The sequence below is a fragment of the Synchiropus splendidus genome, chromosome 4, assembly GCF_027744825.2.
Source record: "Synchiropus splendidus isolate RoL2022-P1 chromosome 4, RoL_Sspl_1.0, whole genome shotgun sequence".
Taxonomy (NCBI): domain Eukaryota; kingdom Metazoa; phylum Chordata; class Actinopteri; order Syngnathiformes; family Callionymidae; genus Synchiropus; species Synchiropus splendidus.
The window spans coordinates 31412694-31435935 of record NC_071337.1 but is presented as its reverse complement, the minus strand read 5'-3'; the positions used below and the strand labels follow the sequence as shown (position 1 = coordinate 31435935).

Sequence of the window (23242 nt, the reverse complement as noted above, 5' to 3'; positions counted from 1 at the left end):
CCCAATCCTCACTCCCGTGGTGTAATATACTTTTTGTCTTTGGGAAAGTTGCCTTTTGCATCTTACAGTATACTGACAACAAAGGCAGCCTTCAGTATTACATGTTGACGCATTGGCAGCACTACACTACTACGTAAAGAATTAAAGAAAAGAAGATGAGGCGTTAGAGAAGCCATGTCACTCTATTCATTCACTAACAATCTAAAGGCCATCAAATGGCGGGGCGTTTTAGTAAAGGTGACTTTCGGTACTATCACTAAGGAGGAGAGCCATGCTACATTCAATATGATTGAGAGGAGAGTGCTTCCTTACTTCTACCCACGATCACCCAAATCGTGAATTCCCTGCTCCTCACCCTCTGCGATGCACGATCCACCCCCCCCCGCCTGGAGTGCTAGATGGGATGGCAAATGTCCTTTTACTCGGTCCTTTTATGGCTATGCGTATGCGTCAACATGCAATGCTTTGTTGTCAGTGTAGGATGCAAAAGTCCACTTTCCCAGCGTCAATGTATTACAGCATGGGAGTGAGGATGGCTTGAGAAAACAGAATGACTACTTATTCAAGAAGTTATTCACTTGACCACCGTCCTCTGAGCGGGTGGTGGAAGGACTGCAGAACGACAGTAGCTTACCTTTTCTTTGTCTCTCATTGAGCCTTTTCCCAGAATCGACATTTTTGTGAGCGTGTCCTCTTGTAGTCTCTTTAACGAGTTCCCACGTGGACCCAGCAGCTTTCCGACAAAGTTGAACTGTAAGAGATTGACACAAACCAAGTGAGAAACAGGTTTGTTCACAGAAGAAGGAAGGGCATTACAAAATAATGTCAATGAGAGACATGAACCAGAATCAGAATCAGCTTTATTGAGAAGGCCAGTGAGGATTCCACCAAGTAGGAAAGTGCGTTGGAATAACGTGCAATTAACAAAACATAATGATAATAATGATAATAAACAAAAAAAGAATCAAAATGAACAATATTGATCGACGGAATTATAAATAAATAACCCACAAATAACAGGGGCTGTTCACAAATTCATCAGTCTGACGGCCATGGAGAAAAAGCTGTTCTTGTGACGGGAGGTTCTGGTCTGGATGGACCGTAGCCTCCTGCCAGAGGGAAGAGGAACAAACAGTCCATAAACAGGGTGAGTCTGCCATTGTCCCTGGAGGTGGCGCTGATGTACTACATGGTGATAGAGGAGGTGAGGATGGACTCAATGATGCCTGTGTGGAATTGCACCAGCATCTTTGTTGGCAGTCGTAGTTTCCTTAGATGCCGCAAGATGGAACATTCTCTGCTGAGCCTTCTTGATGAGAGACCTGATGGTCGGCGCCCATTTGAGGTCCTTGGTGATGGTGGTTCCCAGCAAGCGGAGGGAGTCCACAATGGGAATGGGCGACTCAGCCATGATGAGGGGGGATGGAGGAACTGTGACTCTCCTGAAGTCCATGATCTCCACTGTCTTCTGGGCGTTGTGCTCCAGGTTGTTGTGGCTGCACCAGGACACCAGCCGCTCCACCTCCCTCCTGTAAGCCGACTCATCTCCATCTGAGATGAGCCCGATGATGGTGGTGTCACGGCTTCATGGCTTCACTGACTGGTGGCTGGAGGTGCAGCAGTTGGTGTGCAGGGAGAAGAGCCTTGGGAAGAGTACACAGCCCTATCACGATGTTGAGGGTCCCAGTGTCTGAGACAGTCGTCCCCAGCTGTACGCGCTGACTCCGGCTGGTCAGGAAGTCTGTAATCCATCTGCAGAGGGAGTCAGGCACGTTGAGCTGGCGAAGCTTGTCTTCAAGCAGAGCTGGGAGAATTGTGTTGAAAGCAGAGCTGGACCCTGGCATAGGTTCTAGAGGAGTCCAGGTGCTCCAGAATGAAATGAAGGGCCTGGTTCACTGCATCGTCCACAGATCTGTTGGCTCTGTAGGCAAACTCCATTGAGTTCAGGAGGGGAGCAGTGATGGATTTCAGAAGGGATATAACCAGCCACTCAAAGGAGTTCACGACCACAGTCAGTGCCACCAGTCTGTCCATTCAGACCTGTGATCCTTGGTTTCTTTGGAACAGGAATATTAGTGGAGGATTTAAAGCAGGTAGGAACATGACACGATTTAAGGAATGCATTGAAGATGTCCGTGAACACAGCAGCCAGCTCAGTGGCACAATGCTCTGCCCGGATCCACAGCCTTCCGAATATTCAGTGAGCACGGCCTGCTAGCCTGCCTCTTTCTCCCATCTAATCTGGCTGGAGTTTCACAGGGAACCAAGGTTTGTCATTTGCATAACTCACCTTGGTGCACGTTGGAACTATGCACTTTTCACAGTGGCTGATCCATGAAGTCACAGTGTCTGTATACTCATCCACATTATTGGTAGCAGTGGTCTCCATACAAGTCTGCAGTTCTTCATCTGTATTATATTCTCCATTCAGTTAGTATTAATTGAATTAATGTTATAATAAAGTAATTGTGTGCAAAAAACAACTTCTTGCTACAACCATTGAATTACAAGTCACCTCATGTCAACATGGCATACTCTTGCAAAATGTGTATGTGTAATATTGAACACCCATGGCTTTCTAACAGCGGTTACTCCACAAGGTCACAGTATTGAAAAAAAAAACCAATTACAATATTGAGAGGTTTAAAAGACAATTCTGCCTTGAGATATCTGTCAGCAGCTGCTGCAGATGGTCAGTAAGACAAAAGGACAACACTGCTGCCCTCCCCCTCTTCATGTCTTCCTGTAATAGTGAGTTATTCGGCTGTCAGCCGCCACTATCACCCACATCAATTAACTAGCAAGTGGTCAAAAAAAAAAAGCCAATTTTGTTTCACATCTTTCCCACAACTCTCCTTCCTTTTGTTCAGTGAGTGACTGCTTATTAGGAGGCTTCTGCCGATACCTGGGTGAGGGATGGGAGAGGTGAACTTCAGTGACTCAATGTAAAGCAGTAACTGGCTGTTTTATCTCGCTGGGGCTGAAACCAGCAGCTCTCTGCATCAGTATGTTCCTTCAACATTTACAATCACACCAAAATTTACATTGGTGGACGCTTATAAAGGGGCAGATCCTGCCGTGCCCTACCAGGTAAAGTCATAACTCAAAACTACATTAACATGGACTTCTGCTCTATTGTGAACCAGGAGTGGTGAATGATCAAGATCTATTTCCAGCTTCAAAAATAACATCTGCAAAAATTTAATTTGTATCATTAAATGCAAGTTGACAGACAGGAAACATTGAAATAACAATTTCAGTAACACATGAGTATTCTTATTAGTATCTCTTATTCTGCAAATGGTCAATTGTTGAAAATCAGAGGACGTTTGTGAGTCAACCCAGATAAAAGAATGGTCCTGCAGCTGGTTGCCAAAGATTATTGCTCTCTTTCCTACTTTCAGGCGGCACCCCATCCTCACTCTCATGGTGTAATATATAGATGTTGGGAAAGTGGACTTTGGCGTCCTATACTGATGCCCAAGGCAGCCTTCAGCATTGCATATTGACACATTAGGTTTTCAGTTGAAGCACATATCCCTCTTTGCGCAGTATATTCTGATGGCATCACATTAAAAAAAATAAAAATAAGAAAAAGTTGGGTTAGGTACAGTAAGCCATGGGATGTCGCTCATTTCATTCTACACATGAAATGGCATGAACAAAAATAGCAGAATAGCTGCCTTTACCAAGTCTTTCTCCGCTTAAGTCGAGAATCTAATGTCATTTTAGGCTACCAAGTGCCCGGAAACACCGAGCTGGACACGACGCATAAATTGTGCAAGCAATGTGAAAAGTAAGACCAGGCGCCACGGCAACACAGCAAATGCACCGGCTGCTGTTGTGAGGTGCCACCCAGAGACCTCAGCTTTATCAATAGGCTTAAAGAACGGTTACCAGTAAAGAAGCAAGCAGGACATTAACCATTTTCCACAAACAAGACCTAACTAGCACACACACCCTTTCACAACAAGCTGGACAAATCCATTTTCATTGGCTCAACCTACAGTTTCAAAACAAATACTGTATTGCACTGTGACCTTGCTCCACAGAGCCAAAATTAACATTGACAAGACACCACCACTTGTAGGTCAATACTGACCCCTGAATGAGAATGCCTCTGTGGAAGTCAGACTTGGTCAACTTGGCCCCTCCCTATGATCCTTGTCAAAGATTTCATCCATCCCTGGTCACAATTAAGTGACTAGCTATATAATAGCTACTCATTTGACTGCAAGGGATGTCGAAAAATACCTGTAAAAGGCCCTGTAATTTCCCTGACAGAGCTTTAAAATATCATGCATATTATCAGTTGATAAGTACTTCAGCCTTTAAACCAGTTCAGATGAATTGATCACATTTCCCTAAGTCTTGCATAATACATTTAAACACAGAAAAGTAATCCTCGGAGGGAAAATCAAATGTGGCAAGCTCTTGCTGTGTTGGAAGCTTTTATGTTTAGAGGATGCCTCACTAATGACGGATTATGTGACTTACGAAAAAACCTGCCTGATATCCAGCAGTGGTTTATGTGATTACAGCATGTTGGAGGATTGTAGTGGTGTCACTTGAAGCCGCTGGAATCGGCGTTGACACATTGACTGAATGGGCGGCTGTATTGGCTGTAGTGAAAATCAATGATGAAATGAAACTAAATTCTGTCATGGCTCCGGTTCCAGGCTCAGAGTCCTGGTTTTGCTTCTCTCCCTCTGCTCCTTTGGCACACGGCTGGAGCCCATTACACCCTGATTACTGTCTTCAAAAACACCTGGGCTCCAGCAACGTGTGCCAGATCGTTGTGTCTTTGTTTCCTGCCACTTCTCCTAGTCCCTGTGTGTTTCCACGTTCCCTGGGTGATTTCTGTGATTTTGGACTCCTCTCGATCCCCTGTGGTAACTCCCGGTTCTCGTGTCTCTCCCTGTGTTCGGCTTCTGCGGTTCTCGTGTCTCTCCCTGTGTTCGGCTTCTGCGGTTCTCGTGTCTCTCCCTGTGTTTGGCTTCTGCGGTTCTTGTGTCTCTCTCCCTGTGTTCGGCTTTTACTTCTGTGCGCCTGCTAGTTCTTTTGTTACATTGTTTAACCCTGCTGTCCTGAGTTAGTGTTTTTGGTTTCTTGCTGTTTGCCGCGTGTTTCTTGGTTTTCTTTTGTAGTTTATTCTCGGTTTTCATTTGTGATTTAAGTTCATTTAACTCCCGGTTCGGTGACGCTTTCTGTTTTGACTTTTTACTAATTTTTGTGCACTTCTGTTAGTTTCATTACTGTTTTTACACTTTGCGTTTGCTCTGTTTCTTCCCGGTTCGGTGACGCTTTCTGTTCTATTTTAGTTTGTTTAATTATTAAATATTATTTATAATTTCCTCCTGCCTCCTGTGCCTACAACCATTTTGCACGTGGGTCCTACACCACGTCTCCTATACGTGGCTTTAGCTCCCTCGTCCCTTCGTACTCGTGACAAACGATCTGGCCTTTAACATGGACCCAGCAGTGGTAAAAGGCTGGCAGGAGGAACTAGACACTCAGGCCACCAGGTTGAGTCATATTGAGAGGATGACTCTGTCTATTTCTGGGATGTTGGACTCCATGTCTGAGGCGGTTGCACAGCTTTCCTCCCGCTCTGCTATGTCCGGTGTTCCACTTGCTTCTTCTGCTCTTCCGTCGGAGCCAATTCTGTCGGTTCCCGCCCGTGATATTTTTTTTCGTGACTCTTGTGTTTCCCCGTCTTCGCCTCCCGTGGACACCGGCGCAGCTCTCAAGCCGCCGCCTCTCGTGGTCTCCGGCGCTGCTCTCAAGCCGGCGCCTCCCGTGGTCTCCGGCGCAGCTCTCAAGCCGGCGCCTCCCGTGGTCTCCGGCGCAGCTCTCAAGCCGGCGCCTCCCGTGGTCTCCGGCGCTGCTCTCCAGACGGCGCCTCCCGTGGTCTCCGGCGCGGCTCTCCAGCCAGCGCCTCCCATGTGTTCCGGCGCGGCTCTCCAGCCGACGCCTCCCCTGTTTTCCGGCGCGGCTCTCCAGCCGACGCCTCCCCTGTTTTCCGGCGCGGCTCTCCAGCCGACGCCTCCCCTGTTTTCCGGCGCGGCTCTCCAGCCGACGCCTCCCCTGTTTTCCGGCGCGGCTCTCCAGCCGGCGCCTCCCATGTTTTCCGGCGCGGCTCTCCAGCCGACGCCTTCCCTGGTCTCAGGCGCGGCTCTCCAGCCGACGCCTTCCCTGGTCTCAGGCGCGGCTCTCCAGCCGACGCCTTCCCTGGTCTCAGGCGCGGCTCTCCAGCCGGCGCCTTCCCTGGTCTCTGGCGCGGCTCTCCAGCCGGCGCCTCCCCTATTCTCCGGCGCGGCTCTCCAGCCAGCGGCTCTCCAGCCAGCGGCTCTCAAGCCGGCGCCTCCTGCGGTCTCCGGCGCTGCTCTCAAGCCGGCGCCTCCCGTGGTATCCGGCGCTGCTCTCCAGCCGGCGGCTCTCCAGCCGGCGCCTCCCGTGTTCTCCGGCGCGGCTCTCCAGCCGGCGCCTCCCCTGTTCTCCGGCGCGCCTCTCCAGCCGGCGCCTCCCCTGTTATCCGGCGCGCCTCTCCAGCCGGCGCCTCCCCTGGTCTCCGGCGCGCCTCTCCAGCCGGCGCCTCTCCAGCCGGCGCCTCCCCTGGTCTCCGACGCGGCTCTCCAGCCGTCGCCTCCCCTGGTCTCCGGCGCGGCTCTCCAGCCGCTGCCTCCCAAAAACTCCGGCGCGGCTCCCAAGCCGTCGCCTCCCAAAAGCTGCGGCGCTGCTCCCAAGCCGCCGTCTCCTCCCGAGGGGCCCTGCGCGGCTCCCAAGCCGCCGTCTCCTCCCGAGGGGCCCTGCGCGGCTCCCAAGCCGCCGTCTCCTCCCGAGGGGCCCTGCGCGGCTCCCAAGCCGCCGTCTCCTCCCGAGGGCCCCTACACGGCTCCCAGGCCGTCGCCCAAAGACTCCTGCACGACTCTCAAGCGTCCGCCTCCCGAGGACTTCTGCGCCGCTCTCAAGCCGCCGCCTCGCAAACGTTACTGCACGGCTCTCAAGCTGCCGCCGCCTCCCGACGACACCAGCGGGGCTCTCAAGCCACCGCTGCTGCCTCCCGACGACTCCAGCGGGGCTCCCAAGCCGCCGCCGCGGCCTCCCGACGTCTCCAGCGTGGCTCCCAAGCCGCGTCCTCCCGACGTCTCCAGCGTGGCTCCCAAGTCGCCGCCGCCGCGGCCTCCCGACGTCTCCAGCGTGGCTCCCAAGTCGCCGCCGCCGCCGCGGCCTCCCGACGTTTCCAGCGTGGCTCCCAAGTCGCCGCCGCCGCCGCGGCCTCCCGACGTCTCCAGCGTGGCTCCCAAGTCGCCGCCGCCGCCTCCCGACGTCTCCAGCGTGGCTCCCAAGTCGCCGCCGCCGCCTCCCGACGTCTCCAGCGTGGCTCCCAAGCCGCCGCCGCCGCCTCCCGACGTCTCCAGCGTGGCTCCCAAGCCGCCGCCGCCGCCTCCCGACGTCTTCAGCGTGGCTCCCAAGCCGCCGCCGCCGCCTCCCGACGTCTTCAGCGTGGCTCCCAAGCCGCCGCCGCCGCCTCCCGACGTCTCCAGCGTGGCTTCCAAGCCGCCGCCGCGGCCTCCCCACGTCTCCTGCGTGGCTCCCAAGCCGCCGCCGCGTCCTCCCGAAGACCCCAGCCGCAACTTCCCACCCGCCACCTCCCCAGTACCCCAGCTTGTCTTCCGGGTCGCTGCAGCCCGGCTCTTCCAGTCGCTCCAATGGGCCTCCTCCTCCCCTCGTCTACGACGACCGTCCATCCAGGACTGGTAGAACACCAAGAGGTGTTCTTTAAGGGGGGGGTACTGTCATGGCTCCGGTTCCAGGCTCAGAGTCCTGGTTTTGCTTCTCTCCCTCTGCTCCTTTGGCACACGGCTGGAGCCCATTACACCCTGATTACTGTCTTCAAAAACACCTGGGCTCCAGCAACGTGTGCCAGATCGTTGTGTCTTTGTTTCCTGCCACTTCTCCTAGTCCCTGTGTGTTTCCACGTTCCCTGGGTGATTTCTGTGATTTTGGACTCCTCTCGATCCCCTGTGGTAACTCCCGGTTCTCGTGTCTCTCCCTGTGTTCGGCTTCTGCGGTTCTCGTGTCTCTCCCTGTGTTCGGCTTCTGCGGTTCTCGTGTCTCTCCCTGTGTTTGGCTTCTGCGGTCCTTGTGTCTCTCTCCCTGTGTTCGGCTTTTACTTCTGTGCGCCTGCTAGTTCTTTTGTTACATTGTTTAACCCTGCTGTCCTGAGTTAGTGTTTTTGGTTTCTTGCTGTTTGCCGCGTGTTTCTTGGTTTTCTTTTGTAGTTTATTCTCGGTTTTCATTTGTGATTTAAGTTCATTTAACTCCCGGTTCGGTGACGCTTTCTGTTTTGACTTTTTACTAATTTTTGTGCACTTCTGTTAGTTTCATTACTGTTTTTACACTTTGCGTTTGCTCTGTTTCTTCCCGGTTCGGTGACGCTTTCTGTTCTATTTTAGTTTGTTTAATTATTAAATATTATTTATAATTTCCTCCTGCCTCCTATGCCTACAACCATTTGCACGTGGGTCCTACACCACGTCTCCTATACGTGGCTTTAGCTCCCTCGTCCCTTCGTACTCGTGACAAATTCAAATGTATTGGGGAAATCCAGGATCATTGTCTGGGTGCTAAAAGGAGAGAGGTGAAGTAGCGGATCATAAAGAAACTGGTAAGAAGCAGTAGGGAGCCGACAAATGACTCATTTACTGTAGGCAACTGCAGTGGCATATCCGGTACCTTTTTATCATTTGTTGACTCTTGCCCAATGACCGCTGGGACAGGCTCCAACACTCCTGAATGCAACACTGAACAGGACTAAGCTGTGGTTAAGTGTTGATGTACAGTATGTATTAGCGTGAGTGTAGGAAAGGCGTTCACAAAGAGATCCAGTTTTAATACATGAAGCACCTTTTGAATTTGTGCCACAGGATCTCAATTGAATTCAGATCAGGACTATGTATGGGCCACTCCAAAGTCTTCCTTTTGTTTGTCTTCAGCCATTCATAGTTTGACTTGTCGTAATGAGACAAGCTTTGTTATTTGTTGTATCGATGTGATCATAATATTTGTTTTCATTTGTTATACTGTTACAAGTGCTGATGTACTTTGTACGGCAGCCTCTTACGAGGACAGAGAGTCTCTTTTCTTGGCAGAAGGCAAATGAGACAAAGTGTCCAACACTTGTATCAATAGCGAAGTCATTCTTGTGCATTCCGGCTACCTCTACACCACTTGACCTCTTTGCAGCAGTTGGAAATATTATCTCAAGGAAGAGAGCCAGCCTCAAGCCAAAGCATGTTGACATGCTCACATTCCTGCACTTCAGTTTAAAAAAATTATTTTGTTGTTTGGTTGTATTGGTTTTAAGATTTGTTTGACATTTCAGAGGTCAACAGTTAAAAGGATATTTTGTTTTATCGCATTGGATATTTTGAGTTACTCCCAAGCTCCTGGACAGCGTCATTTCATTTAATGTTTGCGATCAAAGTGATGTTACATTAAAAACTATATAAACAATGACATGGAAAACAGGACTGTGGGTGATTATATGAATATGTTTGCTTAATATTGCATGCAGTCCAAGTACATCAATGAAGCACCAGCAGCTGCCACTTATATAATCTGTTGTAACATTTTAAAAACACAAACAAAAGCAAAAAAAACAAATCACATAAATAATAAAAAATATAAATAAAATAAATGAATGAATGAGTAAAGAAATGCACCCCACTTACGTAAGGCGCCATGGCTCTTCACAGATTCCCAATTTGCCTGATATATAACATACAGCACCAGCGACATCGGTGTGCTGTATGCCATGTGTTCACTCACCACCGTTTACTCTGCTGTGCTTCATGATCTAAAAACAACGGTGTCATGTTGTCTGTGCGCAACTGGTGTGATTCAAGTACTTACTTTGGGAAACTGTTTCACTGGTATTAAGACTTTCTGGCCCAGTTTCATGTTCTTGTTGATTACCACGTCAATGAACTTCTCCTCTTCCTTGCCCTCATCCTTCTGAACTTTTTCAATCTCTGTAGAAAAAAAAGAGCAAGTATAGTGAGTAAAACTTTTGAAGAACTAATTATGTTCTGTATTTGATCTTCAGCTAAACAAAGACATGATACTGCGTTATAGTTTGATGGAAGACCATATTAGTTTAATATACTCAGTTTGTTGTGGGAAATAGTGCAACACTTGGAATTGTAGGTTTCAGACCAACAACTAAAGATGGGCGGCGTAGTGATCCCAGACGCCCCAGGGAAGTGGAACTATGGGTAACCAAAGCTGTTCTCCATGTAACCTTGAACGTTCCATCAGACGGCTAACATCTGTGGTGGGATGCAAGAAACTCCCATGATCATGATTGGCTCATATTTGAACAACTCGCTTCTTAATAACACCTACAGACATCCTTCTTACAGTTTGGTAGTAATCGTGGTGTTCTTGCAAGCTGAAAACCAAACTTGGAGGCGTTTTCTTCCATCCATGCTTTCTGTTGTTTGGTGCTCACATTGCTCAGCTGCCGGTATCTTGGGCTTTGAATTATTATTTCAACCACGTCTGCACATTTCCCTGCCAAAGGAAACAAACCTGCCCAGGCTAGTGCTGCTTGGAATGACATGCATTCTGCAATAATCAACTGTTATTCAGGTATTTACAACACTGTACCTGTTTTGTATTGACGAATGGAAGTCGTTGAGACAGGTCTGCCAATCACTTTAACCAACCTCTTATTTTTCATTCGCAAATTAAACACTCAGATTCACTCAAATCTTAATCATCATTTTGGTTTTCAGCCACCAGAACCCTGAAATTACAGGAAAATGACAACTTATTTGGCAGCTTGTGAGTGAAATTCAAGCATACAATCAAAGCAGAGTGCCAGACTGCATGGCACATAGGGCCTCATAATGAGGTGCATTCATGGCCTTATTTGCATAAACATTGTTCCCTTATGCCTTTGCGTTTGCTGTATGATAATTGCTCCTGCTTGCATTTCAGATATCTGACACTACATCTGCGTCCATTTCAGCCCATCCCTGCATGTTGGTGTTTTCAACTTTTTCATTATTTATTTGCTTCCTGTTCAGCTGGTCATATCCAATCGAAGCACATATTTTGTTTTTACATAGAGATCTTTTAATCTATTTGCTTTAATATTTTTTTTAATCATTTCAGTTGAGATCAATGAAAATAAAAAAAAAAAAAAAAAAAAAAAAACCCAAAACATATGATCGTCATAGTTTCCATGCAGCTTGGGTCCCAACCTAGTTGGCTCCCTGTTCGATGCCATGGACAGGGTCAGTCTGAGAAGACGGAGTGGTAAGTGGAACAGCTGGAACTCTACTGCCCACCTCAGGCAGTTAGTTCCTCTGGGGTCTGTGCTTCGCTTCAGTTAGGAGTTCACAAATGCATCCTTGACAGGTTGAGGAGACACAGTCAGGTCAGCATTAGTAGTAGGTCCCACCATCGTCCTATTAGAGTTGCTCACCATATACATCCTGTTTTAGTCCTTCACTCGCCTTCCCTGCCCAGTTTTTCTCAGCAGGACGCCCGAAATGGCCCACCATTAGTGCCTGTGTAATGCTCTACTTGTATCACACTGGTTTCCATGAAAAAAAGTGTTTCCGCCCCGGTAATTTCAAATATTCGTAGATTCTCAACCCTTTTGCAGCCTTAGCTTGGCTGTCATATTTGTTTACCGGTGTAATCTCGTGGTTATCCACATCTCGCCAGTTGTTGTCTGACGCTGATGACACCGCATATATATATATATATATATATATATATATATATATATATATATATATATATATATACACATTCGCTTAAAGGTGTGAAAATATAGAAAACAGATACTCAACTGATACAACTATATGCTTATCTTCAATAAATATGAAAGAAGATGAAAAAATTGAGACATTCAGCTTTTAGTAAGGGAAAGAATCATCATGAAAATATTTTAAAGATATTTGTTTTTTTAATTAATTTTAATTTTCATTATTTGACTCAGGTGTCTGTTTTCATAAAAAGTTATTAAACTAAATAGATGTTTGCAGTTTCTTTTTAACGAAGCAACTTCATGTTAGTCATGTCATTTGATAACCTGGTGTGTCAGGCGTGGAGGGGTGGGGGCGGGGTTATGGGATGGGGACGCCATTTTTCAAAATCCTAGCTAAAAGCGTAATTGAGCTAGTTCTTAACTGGTGCTCAGAGAAGTTCTAACTTTGGCCACTCTGAGTTTGTATGTGTCAAAGACTGCTTGCATCTTATGCCTTGATGACTGGACAACTTTGTCACTGTCATTTCCTGTCTCTGATGAACAATGGCCACATGACGTTGACTTGGGAGTCATTTGGGAGCAATGCACTGATGGTCAGTTCCAGGTGACACGTTGTCATTTGTGCTGGTTTGGACAACTGCCAGAAAAGCGAGTTACCTCGGTTTCTACTTCATTCTACTGCCGCATCACGCGGATCCTGATCAGGTTCCTCACCATCAGTGAGACCACTGCTGGGCTGCTGGTCGGCTTGTGACTATTCCTACCACCTTGAATTCAAATCTGTCTTTCGAGGCCCAGTGTGGTACAGGTTTTTGAGAGTTGAACCAATCAAGTGTCTGAAGACCGAAGTAATGACTTTATTCTATTGTATTGTATGTATTCACGATGAAGACTTTCACACGCATCCTATAAGAAAACTTTCTTCATTTTTTTATAGATATCGAGAAGACAAATAAAAAAAAAAATTCGTAATCAACGCATCAATAAATTATTTTCACAACCAATTTTTCCAAATTCAGACAGTCAACATCATGACGGACTATTAGCCACTCTCAAGTCTGTTTCCATGGCAGACAACTTTGGCACAGAAGTATCAATTTATGGTATTTTTTGAAGAGTTTGCCTACCCCTGGTGTAGAGGCTGCTTATCAATGATGAAACGACCAAAAATATACAACCCCATAATGAAGCACATCATCCACATCCACATCACCCCACAACCATAATTTTCTACACCACATATACATTTGTCGAAAGAAATCTTAAGTGATTGTTGCTGAAACTGTTTTTGATCGTCGTTTCCGCTTGGATGTCTGAAACACACTTTTGTTTCATGACTGTAAGAAACAGAGGATCATGCACTTTCACCAGTGTGAACGCCCATATTTAGTTGGAATCATCCTGTCAAGTCTGTGGCCCTCGAAAGAGAAAACACACACACACAAAAAAAACCCTCAACTCTGCACTGAATGCACTGTCCTAAAATCTCAATTTCACTCCGGCTCATCTATTGCCTTGACAAGGTCAGAGTGGCAGAAGGAATTCGTTTCGCCCCCTAATCTGGAGATTACATTTGCAGCGGCCCCTCCTTCTCTTCCTTTTCTGCCTCGCCGCCTGCACCCCTGCCAGCCTCGCGCTCAACTGTGAGGTAACGAGCCAAGACCCGCTTACAGTAAAGAGATAATGTCCCCGGATTAGGATGAAGAGCCCCTCCAGTGAGACCTTTTTGATTTCACTATCAAGCCAGGGTAGAACCACAAATACACTCCAGCATTCTATTCATTGTTAAGAGTGGTCTCCTTCCAGATCATGGAAGTATCGCTCTGTAAACCAGACTTAGAAGGAAGGAAAGGGGCTATCTTTGGATCAGTTAGTAACGCTGCTGTCACCCTTGAGGATATTTGCCAGTTAAAATGGTAGAAACAGGGCATTAGGATCCATAAAGACCCCTTGTGGGTAGTGGGGTTGTTCAGAGTGCACCAGTTTGCAGTTAATAATCTCAAAGCAGCCAGTTTGTCCAAAAGATGCCAGGATTGCCACAAGCATTGACAGTGTGTGACATCATTTCACATATTTAGAGGGTGCCTTACGAGATTATCATTTTTGATAGTTGTAGGGGGAATTTAGAAGCTTACTTTCAAATAGGATTAGCTAAAAAAAAAAAAAAGGGTCTTTCATGTGCCAAAATTTAGCTTCACAAATTTGCCCTCCACTGTTTAACCAGCAAGTTGAGATGAATTTCCTGGATGATACCTTAACATCTCACTATCACTGAGCCAGAATTGAAAAGGTCAGAATCTAGTCAGACCATTTCAGTAAAATTCTTGACTCACCTGAGTAGAATTGCAGTTTCTTGGCTTCCACTGCCATTTAAGCATGTTTTGAAATGACTCAAAAACACTGTGTATATAAAGTCACATGCACTTTTGTTTATCAACTACATCATATACTTTGCTGCTCATTGACACCAATCTTGCTCTGTTTGGGCTTTTATACAAACTCTGTCTGTTTGAGTGATTGGTTGCATCCAAGCAATGTACATCTTTTCTCACCCAACACTAAGGTTACTTTTTATTTTAAGCGTATTTGATTTGTGTCAACTCACTAAATTTGATACAGTTGTTGCGAGGAGAACACCTTAAAGAAACAAAACATCCTCACAGTCATGAACAGGATCTGCTAATGGAAGGTGAAGACTCATATAATGAGCGGACGTTTCTTGCTCTCCTGTTATTGTTCAGTCAAAAATGCACTTTGAGTTTTAAGTACATTGTTCTCTGGACTGTTGCTTCAAGCAAAGACAAACTGGAGAAAGACAGAGAGCATAGGCCCCTGTCAACACATCTTAAATTGCAACAGCACACTATCTCCAGGTTTACAAAATATTTTACTTCTCGAGTTCAATCAAAATAATGAAACAACCCCCGTTAGACTGGTTAAGTCAGTCAATTATATGATGTTAAGACACCAGAAACGTTGATTGATGTGTGACCACGATCAGCGCACAAAAGAGAATGTTCGGTTCTGAAGTCAAAGGAAACGTTAATATGGAGCGTTCACGTATTTTGGAATTATTATTCCCATAGATATGTAATATATTCCAGAGACAAAAGATGCTCCAAGCAAGCCCAACAGTGCACTCCAGGCAGCTCTCCTTAAGTCAGTCAGGAGATCAGAATGATCTTCCAATTTCTACTTCTGATTGTATGAAGAACTTAGAACAGCAACACTATAATAACTTTCTCTTATTGGAATATTACACTACTCTTTCCAAAATACGTGTAGAAATGTATTGTTTCTGTCTGTGCTTCAGCGTGAGTTCTTCACCCGCTCCTTTCCCCAGCCATGCCCCCTTTGTTGCCGTTGGTCAAAGGCCAGCCCTCCTATAAGTAAAACAAAGGGCCGGGAACGATGATAAAACGAAAATTGGGGACTATTATCGTGACTCCCACAGCAGTTACAGTTCTTATGTTAATCTGATCCCATAAAGTGTTCAAGTAGAAGCAGTAGCAGTGGTATTTGGTGGAAGATCAATATTTTTAGCGACCACTCCTGAATATACAAACAGTGTTTGGAATTAACACAGACGGCTGGTATATACTCAAGATTATCTCTACACATAACTCCTCTTTGAACCTTTCACTCTATATTTTTTTACTTCTATATTTTATATATCAGTAAATCCAATCATTTAATAACGCAAACACCAGTCGTAATTATTCTGACAAATATAACAGTTGGAGTCTGTGATTAATCTTAAAAACATTGTGCAAAAAAGCTTCAATTCAATTCCAGCATTAGGTTAGTTGCATATTGTTTAATTATTGTTATTCAGGTTGTTTGGTTCTGATATTGGGGAAGTAAACATGACAGGTGATAAGCACATGTGTAAAAATAGATTTTTTGTAAATTCACACAATATTATTCATTATTTTTTTAAATAATAATACATTTCTAGAGGTCAGCCAGTATACAGTTCTGGTATAGTAATTTAATGATTGTTTCTTGGGCAATTTGCTTAGCGTTTCAAATTGCACGTTCGGACGGGCGAGTATTATAAGCGTGAGCTGCGCAGCCTGCTGAGGAGCCAGCAATCTCTCTTTCATGACCCCAGAAAACTCTCAGGTTGCAAGTTGTTTATTTCATTTTAACACGCTTCATTGCACAGCATTTTCACGTGCATGTGCTGCAGGACATAAACTTTAAATGACAGATTGAAAGAACCTCCACAGCTGACATGCTGCTACTGAGTGTGCGGCGAGTAGGGAGGAGCGGACACATCACAACCAGCGGTTGTTGTGATCGGCAATGACAGGTAGTGGTTGGCATTCACAGATCACGCTGAAATCAGTCGATCACGATCGGTGACCGATCAATCGGAGCATCCCTAAATGACAGGCTTGATTCACTTATATCCTCAAAGTGATCAGCATTTGTGTTCCAACTGGATCCACAGTAGCTGTTTTTACAAGTTCACTTACAGGTCTCTGAAAATCAAAACAGATTTCATTTAGAAACACCTTGACACCTTTTTTAAAAGTTGGGTGAAATGCAAAGAGTAAATCATCTCTCTATTCCTTTTCGATCCCTCTCTACCCACTGCCCCCTCTATCTGCGCCACAGTATGGTCAGGGACTTGTGTTCATTCATTCACACATGCACACTCATACACACACCTCCACACTACTAGTTGCACTTTAATTGTTTGCACTCTCATTATTAACTTGACACCTACATTTTGTTGTGGTTGGGTTTTTTTTTTCATGCTGTTTTTCTTGTTTTTTTTATTTCTGTTGTATTTTCTACCTTACCTTACTTCAGATGTCTGATGTTGGATTGAAATGATCCTTTTTTACCAATAAACATTGCTCTCATACAGTCACATTAAATCTTCACAGTCGTGACTGTATATCTCATCTGCAGCATGTTAACAGCTTGCTTGATTAGGATTTGGCCCCTAGTCTTTGGACATAGGTTCCCCCTCTCCGGCCTGGACGGAGCCTGAGCGCAGTTCAAGCTCTAGGAGGAATGGGTTCACCCCAACAAGAGTCACGGTAATTCATAAAAGGGGAGTGGTTCCCTCATTGAACAGGCTCCGAGTGCAATCTGCACATTCATGCTAAAGAGCCCAAGTACCCAAGTAATACTTAAATACTTAAATACTCCATCATGTAGAGGAGGGCTCCATGAGTCAGGAAAGTTGGATTTGGAGATTAGCTTCTCTTTGAGCATCGGATACATAAGCTTACATAACTAGTTGAAGGAATTGAGAGAAAAAAAATGTCACCAACCAAGCTTTACAGTACATGCCTACGGAGCAGTATACAGTACCATAGCAAAAAGTCAAAAGCTACTGCTTCATTTTAACAGCAACACCAATAATTATACCATGCCATATCATATTTATTTATAAAGCACTTCAAAAGCAATACAAGATTGTTATGGAGTGCTGTGCAAAACAAGAGCAGATACACTAAAAATTACTAAAAAGATCATCTGTGCAGCCAAAGAGAAAAAGTGTGTTTTAAGAAGCGGACAGTGATGGTGCCTGTCTCACATGGGGAGGGAGGGCATTCCATAGCCAGGGGCCACAGACTGAGAAAGCCCGGTCTCCTCTCATCTTCCACTCAGTTTAGGGAATCTCCAGGAGCAGCTGGTCAGCTGACCACAAGGACCGCGGAGGAACGTAGGGGGTTAAAAGCTCCACAAGGTACTGAGGGGCAAGACCATTTAAAGCTTTAAAAACGAACAGAAGAACTTTAAAATTAATTCAAAAAGTCACAGGCAGTCGGTGGAGAGAAGCTAAGACGGGGGTGATGCACTCACTTTTGCGTGGCCCCGTTAAGAAGCTGGCTGCAGCATTCTGGACCAACTGCTGACTGGACAGGGACACCTGGCTAACTCCTACAAGGAGATAGTTGCAGTGGTCCACTCGGTGTAGTCCGGCCAGCTGCTTATACACTTCTCAATTGAGAAGCCTTAAGGTGTCGAGTCAGAGGCAGAAGGAACTACAGAAGCAGTGGGATCACTTGGCATCAAATTGATCAAAGTACAAACACATTAAATAGAGGCTGAATCGAGGGCGTTCCTCATAGCAGATACACATCATCACACACGAGCATGCCTACATTTGGCCTCCAGGCTGAGTCACGGACACGAGAACGTCTGGGAGCTCCAGACAAAACAGGCATTCCTGTCTTCACCCCAAGGTCGCCATCACTGGCGTATTTGGAATAGAAAGTGGGTGGGCATCTGTTCAGCATCCCATTGGTACTGAGAAACAAGTTATGATTCAACTAACCGCTGCTAATGGCACATGTCGAATATTCTACAACGTCGGAACATGATAAAAGCATGAATCGCTGCTTCCAGATGCTGCCTGGATAAAATGGTCCTTTAAAATGGCCAATATGCGACCAAAATCATCATTATTGTTCCCAAATATACAGCGCATTGGCCCAAAACCACAAGCAACGCTGTTGGAAAATAATCAGAGTGGCTAAGGAACTTGTTGATGCGTAATGTGAGATGAAATCCTATAACGGAGTTAGAAAATAATTAAACAGTTATATGATCGTTTCTACATTTCATTTGCAAAAGGCCCATTACTTGCCTGTCAAAAGTTTAATTAAAATAAGGAGATGAAAAATATTTGATCAAATATTAATGCAGTTTCTGGGGACTCATTTTTCTGTTTAATAGACTTGAACAGGATAGTTTTGCTTCACTATCTTGTGTCTGCAGGAGGGTTGACCTTGAATAATAAAAAAGACAAGGATAAGAACAAGACAAGTCCAGTGTCTTGTTTAAAGGTTCAAATTGTCCAATGTGCAGTTCATTATGTTTATGGGAAGCCACCCAGTGAGACCATGTTGTTGTTTTTTTTCTCTCATAACTAAGATAACAGTTGAGATATATTATGAAGAGGAACATTAAATTACCTGAATGGTCTCCTAACAGTTATGGATAGAGGCAGACTAAAGTACTTCAGTGCATACTAAGGGACCCGTGACGGCCTATTGAGTTACAGTAAGTAATATCCTTGAATGGCCAGAAATGGATACAGGCAGCTCCTGTGTCTGGTCACAACCAGCCCTGAGGACTTTTACTTTTCTATTTAATTCAAATAGTAATTTTATGATCATTATTATTATTGTAATTATTTAAATTCTGTTATTGAGGAACTTCTGATTCAAAGTATGTTTGAAGCCATTAGGCACTTACTGTGGGTCTGACAAACTGTCAAAAGTTTGGACCTGAAATGTATTACTATTTGATACTAGAGCTAATGAATGATTCATTCAGGACTCAAAATACATTATACTAATCATTACCTTCCAGTTTAATTGTGCAATATATTATTCAGTGGCTTGCGACTCAGTGGATACTGACACCATATTACTCAAGTTATTTATTTTATTTTGTGTGTGATGCTTTACTGCTTTGAGCCAAATATTTTCGGGGCTCAGAACTTTCAGAATGTATTACCAAATTAGCGGTTTGTTGGTTTGCTAAAATTTCAACCAAACAGCTTGATCAAAATGATAAAAATAAAATGTTTTCATTCCAATGAAATATTGGGATCTTTGTTATTTTGTATGCCTCTAGGATGTTGACTGGAGGTCCCTTCTAGGACTGATGCATATGTTTCAAATGTTGATGCCTTCCTATACATGATGTAGCTTGTCCCATACCATGATAATGCTCTATTTTGAAGTTATTACATGATAACGTTCTCCCTGATCATAACTCGTCGGGTGAGTACGGAGGGGCTACTCTCTGACTGTCTCCAGCGCAGCTCTAAGCCCGCCCTCCATCAGATCGAGCCGTTTAAAAGGGTGTTCATTATCCATTGGATCAGATCAGCGATCGAATCATGATTTAAGGTAGTCAGTCCAGATAAACACTGCAGCCTGAAACGGTAAATACTACTACTGAAACACTGCAATGATGTCATCAGACTCCCGCTTCTATCTGTGAGCATGTGCAGTTTGTGGGCAAGATGATTGGGAGAACGAAATGGTTCCTGCAAATCATTCTGAGACCATAAGGTTCCTACAGTGCATGGTGTACGGCATAGCAGTTCTGCTGAGAGTACCATGTCTTTCTTTTCAGAGGTTTCATGTGGGAGGCGTTCCTGACAGCAGCTGTCAGCAGAGTGTGCAGTACATGATTGGGGAAACAAGAGTTCAGCTCCAACTACTCAGTTTTCAATTGTTTGGCCTCATGAGTGTGAATGTTCAACCTAAACAATTTTCAATGTAAATATTTCAAAAGAAATTTAAAGTTGCAGGCTACATCTCCTATAAGCGTGTTGGTGGAGCCAGTGACTACAGTATATCGTATACCATGTACCGTAGTAAAACATGGTTAGCTCCAGTGCACAAACAGCTTCATTTTTCCCTTTGACTTAAAGTTGCTTGCCGTGCATTGCAGATGCTTTGTTCCAAATTAGGTCAGAATATCAGGGTGCGATTTGATGTGAAATGACTTGTATTTACCAAATGTTTGGTTTGTAGTTTGATTTTGGTCAGGCCCAGCAGTAGTCCAAAGTATGAGCTTTCTCTAACTTGGAGAAGTCATTCATGGTGACTATTGTAAAGAAGGAATTCAAAATTTCAGGCAATGTAAGGGTATTCATTTAAAAATAGATCACGCATATCTGTAGAGTGTGGAGGGCTTTTGGAAAGACAATCAAGCTTGGAGAATCTGGAATATCCATTTCATGCCATATTACACAATTTCACCGGTTGGTCAGTGTTTAATTGAAAGGATTTTCTGAGATAGCCTACTATTCCTTGTCAGTTCCTGTAAAATAGGGCGCTCGCACTTAGAGGTAAGATGAAACTGTGCATTTAAGTTTTTCCCAGATGCATTTGTTTTGTTGTGAAAATATATATGTATATGTATATATTGATTAGAAACTTAATTTCTGCACTTGAAAGAAAACATATTTAATGTTAATCACAGCTGGATGTTTTCAGTTGATTCCACATCAGTCAAAATCGATCCCCAGAAACAGTTAATCAAAGATGCCTTCATTCCTTCCACTATGATAATGCAAAGATGACTCTTTCTCAACTTTGAGACTCAATACTTCAACCAGATTTTCTGATAGATAATTTCATGTGAGACTAAATGCTATTAGCATTGTATAAATACAGCAAAGTCTCCTTGGCACCTATTTTTGTCAGATCACTTTGATGAGATGACAACAGACATCTTGTTTTGTTTGTGTTGTCAGTGAGGCAACACCAATCCCACAGTACGTTCTAATGCAGAGTGCGTGTGCAAAGGCATGAGACTGAACCTGGCTGTCAGGGCCTGACCTGCATATTGAAAGTTACAGAAATGCACATAGCCTCTAAACGCCAGTGAAAGGAGAGGAGTAGATGCTTGTTAGGTGTGAGGGAACATGGACCAGACTGACTGATACAGTCTGGATAAGCTGGTACAACAGACGAGGGCTGGTCAATTCATCTTTTTATTTAAATCAGGATTACGATTATGTTTATGATTATGAAAACATGATAACAGTCCTGAAACAATTTAGCCAAGCGCCTGTGTCCCCAGTTTCCTTGCTGTCCCGATGCACCCAGACACTGCACGATGCCTCATCAAAGTGAACGGTGGGAAGCTCCGGAAGACACAGCCCCTCAGCGCGAAGCTCTGCCTGTCAGCAAGAGAGCTCATGCCTCTGTTTACACGGTGTGGGGAACGTTAATAGAAGCCACGCTTAGCTCCCGAATCAAAGTGGTATTCAGCGTCAGGACTTCCAAGGAGCAGACACTCATTCAGCGTTCAGAGTCACAGCAGCAGTAATAGCTGCTTGTTGGAGATGTTTCGAAAACCAACGATTATTTGGAAGTGGATAAATACACTCATGTTCAAACAAGGGCGTTAAACCAACCGGTCTTTGTCATTCATCGCGCTGCAGAGATGCAGGAAGAGGGCTCAAATATGGATGTTTTACAATCAAAGAAGCGACTTCTTCGCTCATGATCTCATGAAAAATGACTAGAAAAGCTTGGAATGTCAAATAACAGCTTACAACATCAGAACCACAGAAAAATCTATGCATCCCAGCCAAGTGCCAGCTCAGCTCGAAATACTGACTCCTGTCTCCGCTGTTCTCTAAAGCCAGACCATTCAGAGTGGTATTTCTACAGAGAAACCTTCATGATGAAGGTTGAATATAACTGTTCAACTATTATTTATATTTCACCCATTGCTTTATTGTAGATTATTTTTCACAAAAGTTTCAAAGTTCAGTGGCAGCAGAATCTTAAATAGGTAATAATAATAATAATAATAGTAATTGTTTGAATAGACGTGCTTATGTTACGAATGAAAATAACTTCTTCTGGAAGTAAGCTGTACAGGGGAGGCCACACAGTGTCTGACTGCAAAATGGCCCAAGCAAATTGTTGTTTGAAAGCTCACCTACCATAGCGTAGAAAAACAAACAAAAACGTAGGTCTGAGGCAAGTCTGTTAAAAAAGTCCTATTACTGAGTCGTACCAAAGGGTGGTGAACAAAACATGCTTTCGCTTTTTTTGTAAATTATTGCTATAACATATTATTTAATCCATATAACTTGCCATGTTGTCTCCAAATTGTCACATAGAGAGGTCTTTTACCTACTGAGAGTGAATGCTATTTCCCATTTGAGACTTCAAACTCTTCACTATAACCATCTGATTCTAGAAGTATCTGATTCATTCTTCACTATTATAGCTATATACTAATTAATTAGTTACAAGACATAAGAGTATGAATCTATTCATTCATTTTCTTCCATATACTCCAGTGCCACACAGACCACTTAGTGGGTCACTGGATGTGTTTCTTTCTACTGCAGGAGCAAACTAGAGTGCATGGAGGGAACACATGCAAGCACTTGGAGAACATACAAATTCCCCACAGGAAGGACCCACTTTCACCTTAAGAGTTGCCCAAAGCTGCAGTCGAACCATCAGCCTTCCTTCTCTGAGGCAGCAGCACACACCACCACGTCCATGCTGCCCACTAGTACTAATGCTCTGTCACTTGAGCACGTTTCTATCCATATTGGCCATGGAGCCTACAAGCCCTTTGCCAGAGTGAAGAGCTAACATCACACCTGGAACTTGAAGGTAATGACCTTAATAGTATTCAAGACGCCAGCTTTGGCATACAACATACACCTAAAGATAAGATGAATTAAAAATAAAAATATATTTTCATTTGCTGATCAGCGTTTGCATTAAAAACAACATGAAATACTATATCTCCTGGAATCATTGATTCATAATTACTGCATTCAGTTTTCAGGACACTGTGTTATTGCAATGCCATATTATCTATGTACTGTGTATATGGATTTATTATAACCCTCTCTGTAGTTCATAATACAATATTGGATGTTTGCATAGAATACATATGCTATAGATTGTGAATTAGTCTAATGCCTAT

General features: G+C 44.5%; 1 protein-coding gene across 1 annotated transcript in view; it reads right to left on the bottom strand.

The window, feature by feature from the left end:
* Positions 1-23242, bottom strand: part of khdrbs3 (KH domain containing, RNA binding, signal transduction associated 3) — a 70086-nt gene that overhangs the window by 30817 nt on the left and 16027 nt on the right. The window contains exons 2-3 of the mRNA XM_053863374.1: positions 9919-10037; positions 635-751 (exon numbers count right to left, since the gene is read on the bottom strand). Of these exons, the coding sequence (XP_053719349.1) occupies positions 635-751; positions 9919-10037 (236 nt within the window). The remainder of the gene's footprint in view (positions 1-634; positions 752-9918; positions 10038-23242) is intronic.